Consider the following 15,122-nt stretch of genomic DNA (forward strand, 5'->3'; position numbering starts at 1 on the left):
GATCGTGAAGAATGTAAGGATAAAACGCTATTGATTTGGACTCATTTATCAGTGACAAGTAACGCTACTAGATTAATTATTAAGTTTCTACAACTTGTAATGAGAAACGAATTGCGCGTTGAGGCGACGGCTCTTTATTAACGTGTACATTGATATTTTACGAGACTAACTCATCTAAAATATGAAAGTAAACCGTGGTACGTTGTCGCGGTTACATCTCGTTTACGCACCGCGCTTTTAACTATCTATAATTTCGTGTAATCTGTTCCATTTTCGGGAAGAGAGAGATATTTGTGCGACTTCGGCGTTCGCGCTGTAATTCGCTCTGTCGTTCTTCGCAACTCGAACGGGCAGGAAGTAAAGAACGTCGCTTACTGCATTTCACGGTATTTTACATCGCGTACGGGAGTGTCCGAAATTTCGCGCGATCGATTTTCGCGAGTGAGTGTAAGTGCAACAAGAAAATCTGAGAGGAGGAGCAGGCCAAGGAGGCATCGGGCAACGGAAGAGAAATCGTAAGGTAAGTAACTTACATTTTTGTTATTTGCTACTTGTGCAAAGTGAATCATCTGTTCTGTGCTTTTATTTTATTTATTCAAATGATTCCAACGAGCATTCGAATAAGTGTTAGAGACAAAACCATACGTATAAAATTTTGTGAGTTCATATTTAAAAGGAAGACTTTCAGTATTCTATATAATTGTTTTAATAAATACCTATTTTTTAAATATAAAATATAAAGTATGTTTAATACAATAGTTTCGATTTTGCATAATTAGTCTATAATAATCGTATATATTTTTGTATTGTTACAGTTTAACATATGTATACATATTATTGTACACATCACGAATATAATAAAACAGCATGTCACAAATCAGTCATTGCAAAGGAAATCTTAATGTCGATCATTTTATGACGTAAAATTAATCATTTTTATGTCACATTGACGTTTTTGTGATTAACTCGTTCTACTTGGGTTGCACATCTGCGTTATCCGCTGAGCCCAAACGTGGACATTGGCTACGTAGTGCACGTCCACGTTTTCAATGTCCACAGAGGGCGTGAATTTACAATTATTCAAAAATCGTAGATTTGAGCAATTTCTCTACTTTCAAGGCAAAAAGAAATAAGAATCCGTGATCGTGAGATTCTCCTGTATTTTGGGACCCGCAAGGAATTCTCTATAAGCTGTCGTCACATCAGACCGTCATTATAGATCGCAAAATTAATGAGCAAGTTAATTTAAATGAAAATTTGCTCGAAGAACGCTTGTATTTTGTAATAAGACAAGAAGAGATTGGTCTTCATGACAATGTCAGATCCTATGCTGTATTTACGACACGAGAAATTTGAACTAAACAATTAATAAAATTTATAAAGCTCTTGTGAAAACACAAGTACGATGTAATAAAGGAATAAGAGCCGAGACAGCATGTTAGTGTATAAATAATTTTAATTTTAAGTCTATTGCGAAAACTTGAACTAAGCTGTAAAAAGTGCCACACCTAGCATATTCTTCAGACGTCGCCTCTTCGAACTTATCACTTATTCGATATAGCACAATCTCTCCGATACACGGTTTCGCAATTCTGAGGAAGTGTAAGAATAATTTTATTCACTTCAAAAGGTGGTGAATAATACCGGGAAAGTTTTATTAAAAATGTGTTTTTTAATGAATGCGAATACATATAAAAGCGCTTAAAAAACAATGGAAACTTTTGCACGCTTCTACTACAAAACATGACAGGCATGTAAGTGTAAAGTAATTAAGACAATTAAAATGACGTTGACACTATCACGGAATAACATTGAATTTTAATTTTGTTTTTTAAGATCGCATTTTTAAGGTATCACGTTTTCTACCTTGTCCCACTGTCGCAGTAATAAATAAAGAAATACAATATTTTTTAACTTGCAAATCTACTTTAATAAAAATGTTCTCAAGGTTCTCAACAAAAGGAAATATTTCAGTAAAAGTCTGTCTTCGAAAGGATATTTAAAAATATATTAGCTGATCATAAATGTGAAAAAATTCATTTAAATGTGACCACCTGTCGAAGTGCATTTTGCAAAATATCGTCGTTTTAAAATTCAAATAAACTGAGAAATTTGTCGTCGTGAAGATTAATTAGTTGTGACATTAAGACTTTGTACACAGGTTTCGATATTATCTGCGAGAAAAAAAATACTCGCTTATTTACTATTCGTAAAAGCATCGTCGTACATTCCAAACGTTTCGCAAAGGCCAGTATCTCGTTTTATTGCTTCGGCATCCTAATTACAGCTCCCGTGTATTTATCTTTCTTCTCCCAAGGTGTATCGTCCTTCGATGTGATAATGAATCGTTACGGCACCGAAGGCATTATATGATAACGAAAAAGAAAAACGGGAAATGTATCGCGTTCGGTCGGCGCGATTCGCGCATATACGGCCGATCTCTTCGTGTCGTACGAGCAACCTAAATATAGAGTGACACTGTGGCATTAATTTGTTGAATGGAAAGATAGGTGCGTTCATGCTCGAGGGGGACCGAGCATCATTGTGGGGTAGATCGCGACGGGGTACGGCAGAAATCTCTGCATCCGTGCGAGCTCTTCCTCAAAGTCGCGCTCGGCTAAGCGTTCGGCTCGCGTTGGAAAAAAAAAGGGGGTGACCCGATCCCCCTTTCAGAAGTTCCGCATTCTATACTGAAGATCTCGGAAGTGATCTCGCACTTCCGGAAGAAGCGGAACATTTAGCAGGATGCCGAGATAAGGACCAAGCGCGAGGATATTGACGGCGCAGGAAATCCGCACATATTGGAGCGTAATAATTGCGTATGTATCACCTTGCGACTTCCGTGCAAAGCGAACACATCGATCGTCCCTTCGGCAATGGGCGCCTTTCCGTTTTTCAAGTTACGCGGGAAAAATATCTGAAACAAAACGTAGAGTTATCCGTCACGTCGTTGTCCGTAATCTAATTGCTAGTCGACTCGAAGCTTCATTTGAAATCGCAGCTTTTAATACGGCAATCGTTCTGTACGACATTTTAAGATTTCCGATTAAAATAAGAAAGACGGGATCTTTTTGCCAAATGTTGTCGCACGGGACATGCAATTGTCAGGCTTGATTGCGATACCGCGCGGTGCACAGGACACCATGAGTTAAATAATAAAATAGGACAAGGTTGTGACGATGAGAACGCATTCGGCGAACGCTATGATTCCCGGAAGTGGCTCGTTATTCATCGTCCGTCATCATCAAGACCCTTGTCTACTATATGTCATACCTTATACGCGCACCTCGCGCTCGTGCGCGCCCGACGACGACGATGACCGCGGATATTATCACGGGAGAACGCATTTCATCTATTATTTATATTAGAGACTTATCGTCATCCCCTGCCCACTCCTCTCGAGTCTCTCGTAACACGTCCGGCCGCTCTCAAAGGGCTTCCTGTTTGTTAAGGTCGGCGCAACTAGATAGGACGAGGTCGCGTTAGAAAAACTTGCTATTACAGACGACAATTATCAATCAGCCCTTCGCTCCTCCCTGTCACTTTCCACTTCACCGTCGATTCAACGGCCGAGCCGTTCCGGCGTTTTAATCAGAAAGAAGAGCGCAAGTTGCGACAGTTAGCGAGCCGGCTCTCCACTCGCCAGGTCGGCCTGTTAGGATGAGGTGAGTTCTCCAATTTCGATCACGTCCCGCGATTTCGTCGCCGCAACGAATAATGCCTTCAAGGGGATCGACCGGCCGTCCCAAGGTAGACAGATCCACCAGTCCTCTGCCGAGAAAACCGGCGGCGAGCCCCGTGAGTCCGGTGCAGGAGCTGAAGGCCCTCTTCTCCGAGCCAACCGCCAACAGAGCTGCCTCCAATGGCGAGAAAGAGTCGGACTTCCGATTCGAGGCAATACAATGCCTGCGACAATCCTCGATCATCATCAAGAGGCCCAAGGGGCTGCCGGAACGAGGGAACTGGAGCAGCAAGGTGAGACGTTCGGGGCCAATTCTGTTACATTCAGCGCGCGGGACCTGGACTTGGAAGCGCAATTTCCACGTTTTTCTCTTTTGAAGGTCGAATTCATTCTGTCCGTCGTGGGACTGGCCATAGGTTTGGGGAATCTGTGGCGATTTCCGTACCTCTGTTACAAGAATGGCGGCGGTGCTTTCATGGTGCCCTATTTCATCGCGCTCGCGCTGGCCGGTATACCGATGTTCCTGATGGAGCTGTCCCTGGGGCAGATGCTGACGATAGGTGGTCTGGGTGTTTTTAAAATAGCACCGATTTTCAAAGGTGATTTTAGAGAGCACTCGGGATCTTAGTATCGTTGAAATACTTCCGGGAATAAGACGGTGACAATGTTGCTCTTCGCACAGGCATTGGATACGCGACCTGCGTGCTTTCCTGCTGGACTAACATATATTACATCATCATCCTCGCTTGGGCGCTCTTCTACTTTCTGGTCTCCTTACGCGCCGGTGAGCGACTCTATTTCATACCTCACTGACGCACGGTGTTTCTGAAAGCAGTTTTATTTCTTTAGTCTTTGAGCTTGTAGAAAAGAAGCAGAAATGTTTACATTTATCTAAGAAAATAAGATCTTTCGCGCAGATGTACCCTGGAGAACCTGCGACAACTCGTGGAACACGCGCTTCTGCATCACGCCCGACGAACGTCTGAACGTATCGTGCTGGCAGGACGACAGCAACATCATATGTGCCACGTCCCGCGGGAACTTGAGTCACAAAGTGCTGAAGGATCCAGTCAAAGAATTTTGGGAGTAAGTCACTGGTCCCGTAGATACCTTAGTTAATTAAGTACAGTGGGATAAAAACAAGTACCATCCGCGCCTTTCGTTACAAAAAGGAGGCGCACCCTGCAGATTTCCTCGGGCATCGAAGACGTTGGCAGTATAAGATGGGAACTGGCCGGCACGCTCGCGGTCGTGTGGATTATGTGCTACTTTTGCATCTGGAAAGGCGTCAAATGGACCGGCAAGGTAAAGCGAGTTCACGCTAAAGTCTTGTTCATCACTTTCGGACGTGCAAATTAATACGACGCGATACAGGTCGTCTACTTCACGGCGCTCTTCCCGTACGCCTTGCTGGTGGTGCTGCTCGTGCGAGGCTTGACGCTTCCCGGCGCTGCGGAAGGTTTGAAGTATTACGGTACACCGAATCTCTCGAAACTCGGCGATCCCGAGGTAAAACCGTCGACACGACGTCGTTCTCTCGTTTTTTAGATGCACTAGAATATAAATGTTACAGTTACTGGCACGATCATTTATGTGCATAGGTGTGGATAGACGCGGTGACACAGATATTCTTCACTTACGCTCTCGGCCTAGGCGCACTGGTAGCCCTAGGCAGTTACAACAAATTCAATAATAATGTCTACAAGTAAGAATCTTCCGCCGATCATTCCATCTCCATGCACATTCGTCATTCTCCTTTCTTCAAAACAGTTATTTTCTTATAAAATGGTTCACGTGCAAGTCTCGTCGATATATTGCAGAGATGCTCTCATCGTATGCGGAGTGAACACCTGCACCAGCCTGCTCAGCGGCGTAGTCATATTTTCCGTAGTCGGTTTTATGGCCCACGAGCAACAGAAACCAGTGGCCGACGTAGCCGCTTCTGGTAGCTATCGACTTTTCCTTCTTAATCCGTTTCCAATTATGATAATACGATAATAATTTGGTCCTATCCGTCATTTTGATCAGGGCCCGGTTTGGCCTTCTTAGTTTATCCATCGGCGGTGCTTCAACTACCTGGCTCGTCAATTTGGGCGAGTCTATTCTTCTTTATGCTCCTCCTCATAGGGTTGGACAGTCAGGTAACGTACGTTCATCGAATTCAAGAATCGACGTCCGTTGTCCTAGACTAGCGGATTAATGTTAATGTTAAAAACAAGTCGCATTCCAGTTCTGCACCATGGAGGGCTTCATCACTGCCGCCGTGGACGAGTGGCCGCGAATACTCAGAAAACGGAAGGAACTGTTCATCGCGATCGTATGCTTGATCTCCTATCTAATCGGGCTTTTATGCGTTACAGAAGTGAGTACCGTATTGCTCAAGTAATATCTAAAAAGTATTTCATAAAAGTACAAGGGGGTATTTTACATCTTATTATTTTTAACTTTGTATTCTTCGGCAGAAGATCAGATTACTTTTAACATCAATTGACGAGAATTAATCTTACATCCAGGGCGGTATGTACGTGTTTCAACTCTTGGACACGTACGCCGTGAGCGGATTCTGTTTACTCTTCCTGATGTTCTTCGAGTGCATCTCCGTCTCATGGGCGTTCGGGGTGAACCGATTTTACGACGGCATACGGGACATGATAGGCTACTATCCCTGCTTCTGGTGGAAGATTTGCTGGACGTTTACCACGCCCACCATTTGTGTGGTAAGACCTCCAGTTTGTTCCGGCAGTATGGCTCAGAATTATATTATAACGTGCTACTATCTACTTATTACACCTTGCGTCGCGTACAGGGCGTTTTCATCTTTAATATCATCAAATTCGTTCCTGTGAAATACCTTACGTACGAATTTCCGTGGTGGAGCCATTTGCTGGGATGGTTCGCGGGTCTTTCCTCGATGTTGTGCATTCCAGGTTACATGATCTACATCTGGCTCGTTACACCCGGAACTACCTCAGAGGTATGTAACATCGCGCGGGAGACGGTATGAATGATAATACGATAGCGATAACTCGTCTCTTTCCAGAAATATCGGAAATTGATAAAAATAGAAGACGATGTTGCTGCCTTACGGAAGAAACTGAATCCAATCAAAGCCGCTGCCATAGACACGGAGTTTGAACTATAAAGTCGCATCGTGCCTCCTTACATAGATTATGCGGTGTGCGCGATCAAGTATAGAACGCGGGGGGGAAACTTTGAGCGCAATGGAATGTTTGCGATTCAGAATTACGTCATATTTCACTAGAATAGCATCAAGATGAGGTATCATGTGCGTTTTACTCATTTCGAGCGCAGTCTCGTCGAGAAAAAGCGATGTTTATTGATTAAACTAATCTATTATATATATATATATATCTCTTATAATCTGCTTCCAACATATGAAAAGAAAACGAAACTAATAAAAATATACTTTACAATTCGAATATGTTTTCCATACGTGTCCTACGCATTAACAAGATGCTAAAACCCTGTTCGAGAGAGAAACAAACGGCTCGTGGCTCAACAGATATAAAAATCAAATATTTTATTCCTTTTTACACTTAAACGCTAAAATATATGTATATACGATTCAGAGATGCCCGACAGGCGCCTCTTCTTTTTTCCCGCATCGTAATGACTTATACTTGGAATAATTTCAGATGTACCGCTCGTCGCGTAGAGATTTTAACTTTTCGTTGCAGCCACCGACTACGTTGCAACGTCAGCTCTACGAATCCTTGTTCTGCATCTGTTTGATGCGCACGAGAAGCTGCTCCTTCCATTGCTCCTCCGAGATCGCGCTCGCCCACTGCGGGATGGAAGCCTCGGGGATGGTGACGGACGCCATCACGGATTTTACTTCTTTGATTTTAGTCGCGTCCAGATCGATGTCGGAACGGTTGTGCGGACACGACCAGACTTCCAATATATCTGAGGAACAGTTCTGAAATATTACAGCGCAGATGTGACTCTCCGATTGTTTCGTGGAGCGTGTAAATGTCCACAAATAGAATAACCGACGAATCTTTCCAAGCTCCTTCTCAATTTTCTTCATCAAAAGAAGACACTCACTTGTTGAGTTTCCGTTTCAGCTGGAGCGGATGACACTTGACTAGATTCGTCAAATCCAGACAGCCATTCGTCGTTCTGTAACGGGAAAGGGATCGTTCGATCAGCTGTAGAAGTTGTTCGCGTCATAGAATGAAAGCACTGTTGCTTTGCTTCGCCCAAGTACCTCTTCCTCGCCTAATATGGGATCGGCATCGGTGGACACTTGGGACAGCGGCAGGTATCCGGCCATACCCATATCCTCGTCGTCGCTGTCTTCCTCATCGTTCGCCGCTCTAGCGTCCAGGACTACGTTGGAAACGGTCAGACTCTCCTGAACGGGTTCCTGCGTGGGCTCTGGCGACATGATGCGTCGGCAGAGTCAGTTAACTCTTTAATCAACAAAAAATCGAGCTCAAGTATCGTCGCTTTAACATGTCTGCGTCGGCGTATACGGCACGATTCTCATGCGCCGTCTACAATGCGTAGAGCGAGCCTGGGCCAAGGAATAAAAAAGATTGAATCAATTTTATCTCTTACTCCTACGTCAGTTCTGACTCTTGGCGAATCAGAACGCCGGTGTTAGGATATCTGAAAAATTATGCCTGTGCTCAGCTTCCTTACGCCAAAAGCTAAAGGCTGGTCTACAATACATGGAGTAAGCTGGAGTAAGGAGTAGGAGTAAGGAAATAAATCCATTTTATTTCTTACTCCTACTCCTTACTCCAGCTTACTCCATGTATTGTAGACCAGCCTTAAAAGTTAGGCTGATGACAGAGAACAATCCGTAAACGCTTCAGACTGTCTCAGTTGTAGACGTAGGGCAAGGCAGAGAGAAACGTAAGTCGTGAAAGGCTATTGTATACGACTTACGTTTCTCTCTGCCTTGCCCTACGTCTACGACAGTCTTAAGCGTTTACGGATTGTTCTCTGCCATCAGCCTTACGGTTCTCTCTTACGCCAGGCTTACTCCACGTATTGTAGACGACGCTTTAAAGTTACGAGAGATTACTCTCTCTTGTTCCTTAGGCTTAGGACCTGAGCGGAAGGATTGTCGTAACGGTTTACGATTCCGTCGTGAGACGCAAGTCAAAGAATTGCCGTACGTCGCCTCGCGATGCAACGCGAGGGATACGACATACGTCTAGAGTTTCTTGTGCGTTGCCTTTCGACACCGACTCAAGTCCTACCGCAACGGTTACGACAATCCTGCATCGTGGACGACTGCGTCACGGCAGTCTGATGTAAACAATAATTTTGTATGCCGTAACGACGTGTATTCCCACATTCTGTCGTTACAGTAATTTACGGGAGAAAATCGCGACTGATAAGCGACCGATAAGGAATTCTGACCGCACAGAGCTCGAGTGGATTTCCAAGCAGTTAATTCGAGACGTGGAAAATAACCTCGCGAGTCAACGAACCTGTTGACGTCACCCCCGATAACGAGAACGACGCGAACGCGAGTAAAGACAACTCGGAAAAATCGATGGGAACCCGGGAACGATCCAACGTTGAATTCTTTCTTTATTTGCGCACGTACCATTTTCCAGAGCGTTTACGCGCAAGCAAACTCGATCCCGCAGCTGCCGATTTTGACAGGTCGACCTGTCGGCTCGTTTCCACGTACGTATGCGCGTGCGCCGTTTTGTGAAAAAAAAAAAACCGCGTGAAGCACCATCTATCGGGGTACAGGCCCAAGCTTGTAGCGGAGCTGCGGTCGGTATCGTTACGTATTTATCATCCGAACGTTTTCCCGAGAGACGCGAGTCTCTTCTGTCAAAAAGGTGAGGAGGCCTTTAACAATTTTCCAATCGATGCGCAAACGCAGCTGCGATGCTGCACAAATCTTTGCCTCGGCCCAGAAACAGTCTTTCAGAAAACCGGTACGTGTTTCAAATGTACGTGTCGTTTGACAGTCCGCCGCCCTGACGCAAATCGTTTTTATCGCAGGTCTCTCAACCCTTCGCGTCCCGACGATTTCACGGTGAAATCGATGTTGGGCTGACGTGCTCTTTGAATTTTTCTATCTTGACTTTGCTGCTTGCAAGGTAATCGAATCCGTTGTCATTTTGAGAAAAACGTGAGTTACGGCATTGTACTATTTCTTTTTTCAAATTTAATTCTCAATTATTTCTTCGTGCGCAACTAACAATTATCTATAAGTACGTATTTAATTGTGTATAACATTTGTTTTTTTTTTAAGAACGTGTATTTCCTTGTATTAAGCCGCAGAGTTGCAAGTTAATTAGATATAATTGTTAATTGGCTCGCGAAGCCGGACCGTTTCAGTGCGGTTTCATAAAAAAATTCCTCGTGGTTCACTCTTTCAGGCTTTCTTTCAGGTGTTTCCTACTCGGGACGTGGCTGCAATGTGGCGAGGAAGCGATTCTCAATACCCGCGACAGCAAACGCGAGTTAAGGTAGTGTGTTTCGTAAAATCTTTTATGTGAGAATCGTCTCAAATTTTTACCGTTCATTCTTTACATTAACACGTGCAAAATAAAACTAATTAAATTTAAATTGACCGTCTCAAAGTTCTAAAAAAAAAAAAAATGTTAAAGTTTGCTACGTTGTACGAAATATTACGTGTAAAACACGTTAAAAATATTGTTACACGTAACGACATAATTCGTTGTAGTATTATTACACGTGAAATATTATTTACATATTATTACCTGTTAAAATATTAATACTTGCGTCTGCAAACGCAAATAATGGCACATTTCCTTTTCTTTAAGCTTAACGGTGAGTAAGATTCGTAGGAGAAGCAAATATGTTATAAGGTAAAATGGAACGAATGACTGGGGAAAGAAATCAAAATGATTGACAAATCAAAACGCTCTCCGTTTCTACAATATAAACAGTTAAAACTGAAAGATGGAAAGAATTATGCAGTAAACATGAGTGTAGTGTAAGAGATGTGGCAACGCCTCAAACTATGATCTTTCGAATCTATTTTACATTATGTATTAATCGCAGGTGCATTCTTTAGAACAATATTACACCAAGATGTATCATTGCAGTAATTGAGCGCTGGTTCCTGTTTGAAATAAACTGTCGAGGTGACGAGTGCGGCAGCGGCGGCGGCGGCGGCGTTAGATGCTCTTATCGTACTCCCGAGTTCTGGTGGAGGAGCAAAAGGAAAGCGCGCGGGATGAATGACGGGCCCGCCGTTAAGCCGACCAAGTGTAAAGTAGTAATCCGGTGCATCTCGTAGAGACGACTGGTACGCCGCGCAGCATCTCGCCCCGAGACATGTCGCAGGTCGAGCTTCTCGTCCTTTCGACCGTCCTCCTCGCCTGGTCAGGTAATCACTGGTCCGAGATCTCGCTCGCGGACCGACACGCAAAAATCCCTCGCTTTCTCTGTCTCTCTCCCTCCCCCGGCCCCGCTGTTTCCGTGAATTTGGACTCGCGACCGTTGCCCGGATCGATCCCGGATCAATTTGTCGGCTGTTAATTCCAGCGTACGCGTATCCGGAGGGCACGCTGCTGAACGACAACGCGCGAGCGTCGATCGTCGAGACGGTGCTGGAGCGCGAACCGGCGACCTTCAAATTGTACACCAGGTGCGTACGATTATCTCGCCGTTGCGACAACGATTTGCAATGAAGGTGGAATACGACGTTGCGATTTACAAGATAGCAGCTGCATCCCTAGTAGCGCAGCGCATTGGCTAAAATATTAGTCCAATGTTGGTCACATTAGAAATGCACTGACCGATATTATTCATCGTAAAGCCAATATTCGCCCTGAAATAAGTGTAAATATTGCACGATAATAATTATATAATATTAGATTTATATTGGAGGTGCGCTGGCCAATATTTAACAATGTAATAACAATATTGGCCTAACGTCGATGCAATATTAGACCAATACTGCTAAATAGATATATTGGCTAAATAATAAGAAAAGGCGTCCGTCTTACAATGCTGGGCCAATATTAAGAATACTAATTTACATTATTTCCCAATATTACGCCAATACATTGTGCTACTAGGGATACGTGTACACGCGAAAGGTTCAGTCGATCGGAAGAGAAAAGGGAGCCGTTTTGCTCAAGGGTTGTAGAGGGGACGATTTCACCGTCGCGCGACCCGATCGCACTCCAAGTCCAATTACATCACACGGGATCGCGCGTTCACGCCGTTTCCCTTCGTCGCGTGAAGCGTGCGGCGTCCCTTGCCCGCGTATCTCCCGAAATAAATTGTTTCACGTAAATTGCCAGAGCATAATCTTGGCGCCGATCGGGAATCGGTCACACGCCGGCGCGGCTAATTTCCATACACCGTGGCACCGTTATCGCCGGCCTGCCCCGTGGAGGATGCATCAATTTTTTAATGATACGTGCAATCAGCGAGCATTCTATTCTCAGCGCTGACGTTCGATCGACTATCGAGTATCGAGGCGCCGCGCCGCGTTGACGCCTTAATATCGCGTCTTCGGATTGACTCCCGCCCTCTTTTTTTTTTCTTCCTCTCCTTTTTCCCTCTCTTTCCGGCAAACAAGATTGAGGAAGGCGCCTCTTGACATTGTTCTAACTTTTCACCTTTGTTCACGTCGATGAAACGTACGAGTAGCGAGCTCGCGAGGAAACTTGAACGCGCGCGGCAAGAACCGTCGTTCAAACGGAGACTTTTAAACGTTTAACGAGGTGCGTCAAAACTCACTCTGTCGCAATGCGAATGCCCTTGTCACGGTGTTGCCTCGCCGCAGGGAGAACCCGTTCGGCGAGGAGCAACTGTTCCTGAACAACACCGAGGTGTTGTACGCGTCGCATCTCAACGAGAGCCGGCCGACCAAGTTCATCGTTCACGGATTCAGCGACACCGGAAACGAGGGCTGGATACGTGATCTAGTGGACGGTGGGTGGAATTTAGGTACTGCGTCGCTGCCCTGGTAGCACAGTGCATTGGCTAAACATTAGCTAAACATTGGTCCGATGTTATATTAGAAATGCATCGGCCGATATTGTTCAACGTAAAGCCAATATTGGCCGTGGAATAGATGTAAATATTGCACGGCGATAATTATATAATATTAGATGTATATTGGAAGTGCGTTGGTCAATATTTAACAATGTAGTAAGAATATTGGTCTAATATTGATACAATATTAAACCAACATTGCTAAATAGACACGTTGGCTAAATGAGAGAAGGCGTCCAGCTTATAATATTGGACCAATATTAGGAATACTAGATTTACATTATTTTCCAACATTGCGCCAATGTATTGTGCTACTAGGGTACGCACTGGCATTACTTGCTACCGCCGGCTTTTATTTTCACAAAAACAATCAGGGTCAGCCTATTTCGGTAAACACGGAATCGACGTCGCTGTCGGTTCAAGGGTCAAGCGCGATAACGGCTTAATTAATCGTTTTGCAAGTTTTTACTCGCACGTTCTCTCTCTCTCTCTCTCTCTCTCTCGTCAGAAACTGGCGGAAGAGCCGCCTTTTTTTATATCACGCGCTTGACTTTTTCATTTCCGCCGATCCCTCATCTCTCCTTGTCCTCCAAAGCGTCGCTTCTGAACGAAAAAAAAAATCTTTTTTTAAAGATAGAGATATAACATTCAATTGCATTTTTAGCGTATCTGCTTTATCAGGATGTGAACGTGATAGTCGTCGGCTGGGGAATCTTGGCATCCGACGCCTACCCGGTGGCGGCTAAGAACACGCGTATTGTCGGTGAGTACTTAGGCCAGTTCCTGGATTTTTTGAATCGGGACTCGAATCTGGAGTACAAGGACGTACACATCAGCGGTCACAGCCTGGGCTCCTACGTGGCGGGCTTCGCCGGAGCTTACCACGACGGACGCGTCGGAAGAATAACAGGTAGATTCGGTGGACGCGTGGCAATGTCTTCGCCAGAAGCTCGAGGACATTAATGAAAAGTATCGAGACTCTTCCCAGCGGAATTTTTATCTATACAATGATCTTTCTCCCCAAAGGATTCTTCTTACGATAGAAAAATACATTGATGAACATTAAAGAGATAACGGAGCTACGCGAACTAGAGTTACGATATTTGCTTGGGAGGTATTATTGATAAGACAGCGCTGGGAAAAGGCTGTAAGTGAACAATGCAGTTACGATACTTGTTATCGGTGTCGATGAATTACGAGAGCGAAAGTACTGGCTGTATGTCGCGAGCATAATCCCACGATTTCCCCCGGGAAGGGCTGGATCCCGCGAGTCCTCTGTTCGAGACCATCTCGGGTATCGTCGATCCGGAATTCCGGCTGGATCCGACCGATGCTCAATTCGTCGACGTGATCCACACCAGCGGCCCGGTGTTCGGGTTCTCGGCGCCATTGGGACATGCCGATTTCTATCCAAACGACGGCAAGATCCCGCAACCCGGATGCTCTTTCGTGCCGACGATAAGTGAGTGTTGTAAGGTGTTCGTTACCTCGCCACGGGGAATATTGACGAGACGATGTTTCGATGTCTCTTTGCGTTGCAGCTTACTGCAGCCACTCGAGGGCGCATCAACTTATGACCGAGAGCATCGGCAGCACGGTGGGCTTCAAGGCGAGAATGTGCGAGAACTGGGAAAAATACAAGGAGCGTCGTTGCGATTACAATCCGGTCGTGCTGATGGGCGAATACGCCTCTACCTCGTAAGATACCCTTGTTTATATTTTCGGACTTGCCAAAACCGATTGCAGTTGATCACGATTTGTCTTCTTCTCGTCCAGGCTGCGTGGCAAGTTTTATCTGTTGACCAACGACGCTCCGCCCTACGCACTACAGTAAACATTTATGGATACCGAATCCTGGTGGATTTCTCGATTTGAGAACTTGCGAACCCACGATTACGGCTCGAGCGGCGATCGCGCAATAATCTGTACTAGTCATTGATAAGTTACTTTATTTATGAAAACTCCTCGGTTCTGAGTGCGTGCGTATCGTATCGGAATGTATCCTTAATATACGTAATGCTACATTACATTTAGAAAGAGTACAAATTACATTAATTGAAAGTACGACTTTAATATTCCTTTCGCAATAATCGTCACGTTTTTCAATCTTGCCAAATTTCCCTGATCTTGTCCGTGATCTTCTCAGTGAAACTCCTACAACTTTTTCCTTACTTTCGCCCTCTCAGAAATGCGAAAATCCCGAAACGACAGCGCGAGAGAAATACGGAGAAATGAATACAATAAAATATTAAGTAGCCGTACACAAGGTAGATGAATATGTGAATCGAGCCAATCGTAGGAATTAATATTTCAAATTGTGAGAATGCTTAAAGTGAAATTTTCATGAGGGACACTTGCGCTTTGAATATTTGACGATGCGACGGACGTAGTCGTAGGAACGACTGCTTTATTCTTCTTCAAGCTCCTGGTATAATCTCTGTGTAATTCGTACCTATAATTTAAG

General features: G+C 44.6%; 3 protein-coding genes across 7 annotated transcripts; 2 read left to right on the forward strand and 1 right to left on the reverse strand.

Annotated features, from left to right (window-relative positions):
- Positions 1 to 2,096: 2,096 nt before the first annotated feature.
- LOC105570407 (sodium- and chloride-dependent GABA transporter 1-like) lies at positions 2,097 to 7,116 on the forward strand. Of its 4 annotated transcripts, XM_012027576.1 has the most exons (15): positions 2,097 to 2,819; positions 3,453 to 3,665; positions 3,729 to 3,975; positions 4,062 to 4,281; positions 4,365 to 4,466; positions 4,600 to 4,768; positions 4,855 to 4,987; positions 5,057 to 5,191; positions 5,284 to 5,387; positions 5,503 to 5,627; positions 5,711 to 5,823; positions 5,913 to 6,044; positions 6,196 to 6,399; positions 6,489 to 6,656; positions 6,723 to 7,116. In XM_012027576.1, exons 2-15 carry the CDS (start codon positions 3,661 to 3,663, stop codon positions 6,822 to 6,824), a joined length of 1,959 nt encoding a protein of 652 aa, XP_011882966.1. In that variant the 5' UTR covers positions 2,097 to 2,819; positions 3,453 to 3,660; the 3' UTR covers positions 6,825 to 7,116. The 4 variants fall into 4 exon arrangements, with proteins under 4 accessions (XP_011882966.1, XP_011882963.1, XP_011882964.1 ...); XM_012027573.1 differs by having other exon boundaries at positions 3,453 to 3,975; XM_012027574.1 differs by having other exon boundaries at positions 3,505 to 3,975.
- On the reverse strand, positions 7,044 to 9,362 carry LOC105570406 (male-enhanced antigen 1). Its single transcript, XM_012027572.1, has 4 exons — positions 9,270 to 9,362; positions 7,914 to 8,118; positions 7,751 to 7,825; positions 7,044 to 7,622 (listed from the first exon to the last, which is right to left on the reverse strand). The coding sequence occupies exons 2-4, from the start codon at positions 8,091 to 8,093 to the stop codon at positions 7,407 to 7,409; spliced, it is 471 nt and encodes a 156-aa protein (XP_011882962.1). The 5' UTR covers positions 8,094 to 8,118; positions 9,270 to 9,362; the 3' UTR covers positions 7,044 to 7,406.
- Positions 9,363 to 10,088: 726 nt separating this feature from the next.
- On the forward strand, positions 10,089 to 14,698 carry LOC105570413 (pancreatic triacylglycerol lipase-like). 2 transcript variants are annotated; one of them, XM_012027584.1, is made up of 9 exons: positions 10,089 to 10,149; positions 10,468 to 10,474; positions 10,753 to 11,036; positions 11,195 to 11,297; positions 12,447 to 12,595; positions 13,323 to 13,568; positions 13,914 to 14,120; positions 14,200 to 14,356; positions 14,435 to 14,698. In XM_012027584.1, the coding sequence occupies exons 3-9, from the start codon at positions 10,985 to 10,987 to the stop codon at positions 14,490 to 14,492; spliced, it is 972 nt and encodes a 323-aa protein (XP_011882974.1). In that variant the 5' UTR covers positions 10,089 to 10,149; positions 10,468 to 10,474; positions 10,753 to 10,984; the 3' UTR covers positions 14,493 to 14,698. The 2 variants fall into 2 exon arrangements, with proteins under 2 accessions (XP_011882974.1, XP_011882973.1); XM_012027583.1 differs by lacking the exon at positions 10,089 to 10,149 and having other exon boundaries at positions 10,468 to 10,640.
- Positions 14,699 to 15,122: the final 424 nt, after the last annotated feature.

The sequence above is a fragment of the Vollenhovia emeryi genome, unplaced genomic scaffold (assembly GCF_000949405.1).
Source record: "Vollenhovia emeryi isolate VEMERY1.0 unplaced genomic scaffold, V.emery_V1.0 DF939120.1, whole genome shotgun sequence".
NCBI classification, from domain to species: domain Eukaryota; kingdom Metazoa; phylum Arthropoda; class Insecta; order Hymenoptera; family Formicidae; genus Vollenhovia; species Vollenhovia emeryi.